The following is a 7,906-nucleotide window of genomic DNA, read 5'->3' as shown; positions in this document are numbered from 1 at the left end:
CTGTTGGGGCTCATTCCTGCCACTTTGGGGTCATACATCAAGGATTCCAGGTGAATCCTACCCAAAAAGTGCCAGCTGAGGTTCCCCACAGCTCCCATGGCCCCTGCAAGCCCAGCCTGGTCCTTGCACCGACCATGCAGCCTGGAGAAAGAAACACAACACCCAAATATTCCAAGCATCACTTCACAGCTTTGCCTGGGACACTGAATGAAACACAGATCAGGGAGACAGGCACTTAAAATCAGCTTTGAATGACAGCTTTTTATTTCGCAGTGTTTTCATGTATCAAAGTGCCACATTCCATAGTTACAGGATGAGGAGCTGCTCCTGTCCACGAGAGAAAACCACAAGGAAGCAGGAGGACTGCCCACAGCTCTCTGTGGAAGAAGAGCAGCCCAGAGGAGCCTCAGGGACACCTTTAGGGATCAGCAGCTCTGTGGTGGAGGTGCATTCCAAGGGGGCAAGAGCTGCCAGGCAGGCTGGCTCCTCCTGTCAGAAATGGGGCTGGAGATGCCAAATTGTGCAGTGCCCGCAAGGAAATTCTGGCTTGTGGGGTGCAGGGGGTGTTAATTGCTGCAGTGACATTGCAGTGCCAATGTCACCACCCTCAGCACTCAGGGGCCTTGCAGTTCACCCAGCACTGAGGATGAGGAGGGTCCTTCTTGGCTGCCTTCCATGCCCTGCCTCTTCCAAAGGAACCTGCTGGTTTGGTAAGGCAGAGGAAAAGATTCAATCAGCAGTGTTAGGCCACTGCAGCTTCAGCTCCCACGCCCTCCCTTGCTGCCAGCTGGTCATTCCAGGGGAATGAATCCAACTCCAGGAGCTGTGCAGAGGATATTTTTAAGAGCCCAATCCGAAGTCTCTTGGCCTTGAATGAGAAGGGAAGGGGCTGAGTGGTGCTTGTGCCTTAAGGACCTGCAGATGCTGCAGGAAACTCTGCCTGAGCTCCCAAGGCTCCCACAAGCTTCCCTCGAGCCACGGCTGGCTCTGACTGCCCACCTGAATTCCAGCTTAAGCTGAAGACGTGGGGACCCTCCAGGGCTGACCAAAACCAACTATTTCACAGAAAGCTCCCCTCCAAATGGCCTTCAGCTGGCACTGCTGGCCAGCAGCACCCGGGTCCCATCCTTGGCTGAAGGATTTCAGAGCCACAGTCAGGCCTGGAGTGCAGACAGATCACAAGAAAAACCTTTGGGAAATCCACCTAACTCCTAAATCTGTCTCCAGCAGAGATCAGAGAGCCCACACTGAACTGTGCATGCAGCTGGTCCTCCCTTCCTGGTCGACTCCCAGCATCCAAGCCACCCCTGCCACGTCCTCTCTGGCTCTGAGGACACCAGGCCCCCCCACAGATGCAGTAAAACCCCACTTCCATCATCCTGACTGGCAAGGTTGCCTTTAACTCCTCAAATTCATTATGCTGGAGAGGGAGAAGAGAGACAGGGAAAACTGATTGCCCCTGCAGAAAGGCAGTGTTTCCCAAACTGGGGATTTATTAGCCCAACAAAAGGCCACATCACCTCCCACCCACCTTCCCAACCCATCAAACTGACAAGCCATCCATAGGGATCCTCCTGAGCTGCCAGAGCTGGGCTACTTAAACCAGCAGCCTTCCTCAGCCATCCCTCCTCCTCCTCCTCCTGACTGACCCAGCAGCTCTGTGTTTTATCAGGTATTTTATCAGCTATTCACCTTGCAATCCCCACCATGCCTTACTGGGAAAAAAAATCATCCAAGAGCCCAAGGGACAGCATTTCCCAATAGTGCAAGACAGCCAGGATTGATCAGCTGGACTGTCAACACCTTAAAGCACCTCCAAGCTCCAACAGATTTAGGAATGAGAAGGAAATAGGGAGAAATCAGTCTGGTGGGAAAACTTCATCTTAACTTGGAGTGACCACTTAGTATGTGATAAAGAGGCCTGAATTTTGGATTTCATGGTATTGCCAGAGTGCCTGTTCAAGATGTTGGGCTGCTTTTAGGCAAAATCCTCCTGACTGATGTTCCAGCAACAAAAAGGCAGAGATGCACCATGGAGCCCTGTCTGGGAAAGCCTCTCCTGGAGGGATTAGAGTATGAAGACCCTCCCCCCACCCCATCACCCCCAAAATTTGTTGTCTCCCCATGCAGCCAGCAGGATGAATGACTGAGGTACCACCCACAGCTGTGGGTCTGGAAGACTGAGCATTAGAGCAGCATTTTGGAATTGGGGTGTCCCCCCTGTCCTTGTCCAGGTGACCCAGGGAGGCTCACAGGCTCACAGGAGAGTGCCTGGGCTCTGCTGAGCATCACATCTGATTTAATGTCCAGAGCAGGCCCTGACCCTCTCAAGAGACAGCTCACCTCAGGAGGGGCTCCTGGAAGTCCTCTCTGCTTTGCAACCCTACTGACACTTCCACAAGACATTTCCCCACCATCCACAGGCCTTTCCACTTCCACAGGCCACCAGATCCTCCTCCTGCCCCTCCTCAACCTCTCCTCCCTCCCACTTCTCCAAAGGCTCAGAGGGATTGAATCTCAGCAGATGTGGGGTCTGCCCTTACTTTTCTGCTCACATCTCCTCTGGCAACAGTCACTGCTCCTTGCAGGAAGGATGATTCCCCACAGAACAGCGATTCCCACCTCAGAAACATGGATGTTTTACATGCAGATTGGAGTAATTCAAAGTGGGAAGCAGAGCTCAATAGTGCAGCTCTTTTCCTGGCTATTTTGACAGCATTTCTGGGCAAAGCTACATTATTCTCCCCCTCTCAGTGCCTGTGTCACCACAAGCACTGTGTCCCTTAAATCTCAGCACTAACAGAGAACCTCCACAACCCCCTGCACCCATCTGTGCTATGAATTCACCTTTCTCCCTGCAGCCAAGGGTTCCCAGCGGGGTCATCTCACACCCCACAGCTGACATCGCTCCAGCTCTTGCTGTTTTCCCACTGTGAGACACAAATCCCTCAGCAGTGACTGCCATCTGCTCCCCAGCCTTTGGGGCCTTTCTGTATTCCATGGTTTGGAGACCACTTGCCCACAGAAGCCGTGGCTGCCCCATCCCTGGAAGTGTTCCAGGCCACACTGGATGAGGCTTGGAGCAACCTGGGATAGTGGAAGGTGTCAGGGTTGGAAAGGTCCCTCAAAAGTCCCTTCCAACCCAAACCATTCTGTGAGACAAGACCCATCCAGATCCCCCAAAGGTGCTGTTGTTCACGCAGCTTTCAGGGGCTGAAAATGCATTTTCCAGTGGGGTAAAGGGGCACGAGGCTCCACTCTCATCCCTATGGGAATGCAGCCTTGGAAAGAAAAAAACAGGAGTTAGTGTCCTTCCAAGAGGAGGCAGAAGCTGGGGAAGTTTCTGACCTGCCTCTTCTCTCACCTCCTTGCACACTGACCAAAAGCCAAGAGATGCAGGCAAGAGCACCCGTCAGTAGGTGAGCGCTGGTATTTATTGTGCTGTAACACACAGTGCTGGTTGAAAATGGACACGGAATTCTGTGGTGCAATCAGTGCTGAGGCCATTCCTGTGTGTCTCCAAGCAGCGTGGAGCAGAGCTGAAGGAAGGAAGGGGTGAGAGTGGGGGCAGAAATGTGCTTCAAACTGTATCAAGAACCCTGTACATGGGCAGCCAGGGGTACAGTTCAGGCTTACAACTCATTAATTAAGCAGAGCAGCTAATCTTAGCACTAACGAACTCTAGCTCAGGTAATGTAACATTTAAAATGAATTGGACAGAAGTCATTCACAGTAAAGATTTCCATTCCTGGGATGGGTGAGAGCTATTGTTATGATTAGATTACTGCCAGCCAGGACCAAAACAGTACAACAGGGCAAGAGGAAAATAATCATCCACATGGATCAGCTCCAGCTGTGGCTCTGAATGAGGCGCCGGGGGCGAGTGTGAGATCTCCACTACTGCATCAAAACAAACACCACGGGTGGCACACGTAGAGCATAGCATTGTCATTGTCACTGGGCTGGGGACACCACCCCTGCCCGGGACAGCCGAGGGAGCAGCAGAAAAGTCACTTGTTCTTCTTGCCCCCCGCTCTCCCTCCTCTGAAAAGTCACGGGCTCTCCCAAGGGCACTGCAGTTCCACTCAAAATTCATCTTCAGAGCTGTCAGCCAAGAGCATGACTCGGTCCTGCATGCTGTTAAATTCCCTCTGCTGGGGGAGGAGAACAAACATCAGAGAGGTCCACGTGCACAAAAGAAACAAAAGGAAGAGAATTCAGCTGCCCCCATCCCATAACCGAGGTGCCCCAGCCCAGCCAGACCCCAGCCAGGCTGTGTTTGCCTTCCAGCCAGAAGGGCTCACAGTTTCCATTCCTTCCCCTGGCAGTTTCCATTCTTTCCCCTGGCAGTTTCCATACCTTCCTTTTGTGTCTCTTGGAGCCGTTTCTCCTCCGGCGATTCATAATCTTGATGCTGTAGAGCGCTCCCAGGATGAAGAGGGCTCCAGCTATTCCAACTCCCACAGGAACCAGCATCCCTGACATGTATCCTGCCTAAAAGGAGAAGAGAGGAGCAGAGCAACACTCCCAAAGCCATCCTTTCAGAGCCATTTTCACCAGCCAAGGACTGCAATCTATCCCTACAGTGATTTCCTCAAAGTTTACTGGGCTGCCTGCACGGGATGATTCCCACCTCCAGGAGCAAGCTGGTCACCAGCACAACTCAGCTTTTCCTGACAGATATTTACTGGTGACAGCTGAGACCCTGCAGTACCTGCCTGCCTTTAGGAGAGGGACATAATCTCTCAGAGATGGGCCACTATGTGCTGGAATCCTCATCAGGGTGGAGGGATTATAAAACAGAGGATGGGGCAAATGAGAGGAGCACACAAGACCAGTGCCTCCTCAGCTTTGTACTCAAAATCTTGGAGCCAAACACTTTGGATTTCCATGGGAAGGGGTTCCCTGCATGGCAGCAGGATGGTGACACAGAGGGAGGGCACACACACCCTCAGGTGGCCTTAAGGGGAGCACAGCAAAAGTAAACCAGCCCCAATTCTATCACTGTGATCCATATGCCTGCACTGCCCATTAAAACAAAAAAATACAGACAGCATGGCTAATCTAAAATTACACATCTAAACACCCTAAATCCTCAGGAAAATATTCCCAAGTGCTGCTATTTTATATTTTGCTGCTTTAAATGAAAAGTAATCTAAGTTTTAAAGTGCCAGGTTACTTCAGAATCGTCATGTAATTTGGGCTGGTGGGCTCAGTGTTGCAAGGGAGGCAGGTAGAGCCTGGCTCCCCACTGTGTAGCTCTGCCTCTCCTCACCCTGCAGCCACAGTCCTCTGCTGTGCCACTACAGCTTCACCCTTTGCCTGCTACATCCCCCAAAAATCGAATTTACACCTGCCATGGGATGCAGGCTCCAATTCTGAGGACTAGCAGACAGCTCCTAGCGAGACTCAGCCCATTGCTTACAGCACCTGTTCTTCATCTGTGCTCTCAAAACACAACACAGCACACACACCATAATTCCTTCCCTTCCATAATCCACTGAGTGGGAGGAAAATAAAAAGTTATTCAGGTGCACTAGCCTGCCTTTGTACACTTACCTGGAGAATGACAACAACTGCTTTCATCTGGGGCAGGCACGATGCCAGGGAGGGCTGCTTTGTCCCCCAAGCCCCTCCAGATCCTACTCAGTGCTTTAAACAAAAACAGCTCCTCTGTGTTTGGATCCTAAAGCTTGAGGGATCTTCAGCTGCATTGTCCAGATTCCCTGAACACCCTCCCAGAAACCCCAGCCCTATTCAGCTCAGGTGCTGGGAGGGGGCTGCATGCCTGAGCCCAGCTCCTGAAAAAGGAGGTTAGTGAGGACACAGCTGAAGGCTGTGTCACTGTCAGGCAATTAAGGTGCCTTAATTGGGTGACCTAATTAGTGCAGCGGTGGGGTTTTCTATTTCTGGAAGTTTGCTGCTGGCATGGGCAGTGAGGGGAGGCTGCAAATGGCTTTTACATGCTGCCCAGCTGAGTTTCCATGTCAGAAATCACAATGGACCCCTCAGTCTGTCTGTGAGCCTTTTTCACACCCGACCAGCCCATGGCCTTTTACAGGCTTCCCCCAGCCCCCAGATCAATGTTTTATACCCCAAAAACCTGTGATGTGACACAAATCCAGCCCTTCTGTGTCTTGCAGCCCAACTTCTGAGGGCTTCTGCACTTTCTTGATAGAAAACCCCATTTCACAGGCCAGAGCCACATTTTCACCCCTTTATGTGGAAAATGTAGCTTCTTTAGGGATGTTTTCAATACACCCAATCCATGCTCATGCCCTTCCTGGCCCTGCTGTGCTTTGAGATAACAGCAGAACTGGAGAGGAACTCCATGTCCATTATTTGCCACACCAAATGCAGCATTTGCACAGTGACTGCAGGAGGCCAGACATAAATCTGTCCCTGACCCTGTGCTCCTGCTCCCACAGCCCCACATCTAAGGGACAGGGAAGGACATTTCTCTCAGAGATGGGCTGGAATTCTCTCCTGGGTGGAGGGATTATAAAACAGAGGATGGGGACAAATGAGAGGGGCAGATAAGACTGGTGCTGATAAACTCAGGAAGAGGAGGGAATGGGATGAACAGGTTTATTTGGAAGTGATTTGCTACAACTGCAACTGGCTGGGAGTGGTGGGGAGTGTTTTTAGTTGGGATTTTCTAAGGAAAAATGTGAGCCAGGTGAGAGATCCCAAAGGAGGGAGGTGGCTCAGGAGTGAGTCTCTCTTTGGACACCAGTGGTCCCTCAGTTACAGCAGGGCTTGTGCTGGGCACTGCCACACACCCAGGGGCTGCCTGCACCAGGTTCAGACTCCCCAGAGCTCTGCTGGAGACTGGAGCATGCAGCCCCTTGGCAACAGGGAGGGACAGAGGTGGCCAACAAGGTGACAAGAGGAAAGATGTGAGAGCTACAGCTTCAGGGAGAAGACACCCATGTCCCCAAGCTCGTGCTGTGCCACGTGTTGGCATGAGCAGGTGACTGTGCATGCTGCAACCCCTGCAGGCACACAGCCAGCCTCGGGGGCTGCTCTTTACCTTGGCTGGGAAAACCATTCTCTGTCCTTTCAGCATCTGCTCGGGATGAATCCCAGGCCAAGGAGGCCCTAGACTGCCTCTAGACTTGCCTCCTTCCTAGTGCAGAAAAAAAAGGGCTGGGCAGGAACCCACCTGGAACCCTCCCACCCCCCAGTCCTGGACACCAGACACCCAGCCCCTGTTTCACTGCTCTGATTTGATGGCAAAAGTGCTGCTGGAATTTGGTGTGGAGAACGTGGGAAGGCTGGGCTGGTTGGGTGAGCCTGCCTAAACTCAGAGATGTGATTTCAGAGATCACTCCCACTCCTTGTGATGGCTTTTGTTTCTACTGTCTCTGATCCTGTTCAAGAATTTCCAAGGCCTGTTGAGTCACAAAATGTTCTTGCTGCCACCTCATTTCCAGCTTCATGGCTCTGCTGTCAGCAACACAACACTTGGAAGGCTTCACAACCATTCTGAAATGTCAATATTTGCTCCAGGGCAGCAGAGCTTAAAAAGCCATCACTGCCTGTGGCTGGCACAGCTCTTGATTCATGGACCAGCCCAGGGAGGAAGGATCAGGGTCTGGTTTACCAGTTTATCAGTTTTACTCTATTTGATCATTCTCCTTGCAGGGATTTGCAGCACGTGCAGGTTGGAAAGGCCTCATCCAGAGGCACTGGCATGGCATGCAGCCTCTCACCAGAGAGCAGCACCAGAGCCTCTGGATTTGCATCCAGAACTGAGCTCAGCACGTAGAGAAAAGGAGTGGAAGTAAATTCTTTACCCCGGGGTCCCTGGAAACACCCCAGGTCAGGTTGGACAGGGTCCTAAATCCCTGGTCTGGTGAAGATACCCCTGCTCAGTGCTGAGGAGCTGGACTAGATGGACTTC

At 52.0% G+C, this 7,906-nt stretch overlaps 1 protein-coding gene across 4 annotated transcripts in view; it reads right to left on the bottom strand.

Moving 5' to 3' along the window:
* Window positions 1-241: 241 nt before the first annotated feature.
* ARMH4 (armadillo like helical domain containing 4) overlaps window positions 242-7,906 on the bottom strand; it is a 60,645-nt gene continuing 52,980 nt past the window's right edge. For 3 of the 4 annotated variants that reach the window (XM_085580975.1, XM_085580973.1, XM_021534646.3), the window contains exons 7-8: window positions 4,360-4,494; window positions 242-4,154 (exon numbers count right to left, since the gene is read on the bottom strand). In XM_085580975.1, coding sequence (XP_085437101.1) covers window positions 4,086-4,154; window positions 4,360-4,494 — 204 coding nt within the window. In that variant the 3' untranslated portion in view covers window positions 242-4,085. The remainder of the gene's footprint in view (window positions 4,155-4,359; window positions 4,495-7,906) is intronic. The other variant, XM_021534647.3, reaches the window with a different exon arrangement.

Source organism: Lonchura striata, chromosome 5 (genome assembly GCF_050655825.1).
Source record: "Lonchura striata isolate lonStrDom1 chromosome 5, ASM5065582v1, whole genome shotgun sequence".
NCBI lineage: Eukaryota > Metazoa > Chordata > Aves > Passeriformes > Estrildidae > Lonchura > Lonchura striata.
This window is presented reverse-complemented; position numbering and strand designations above follow the sequence as displayed.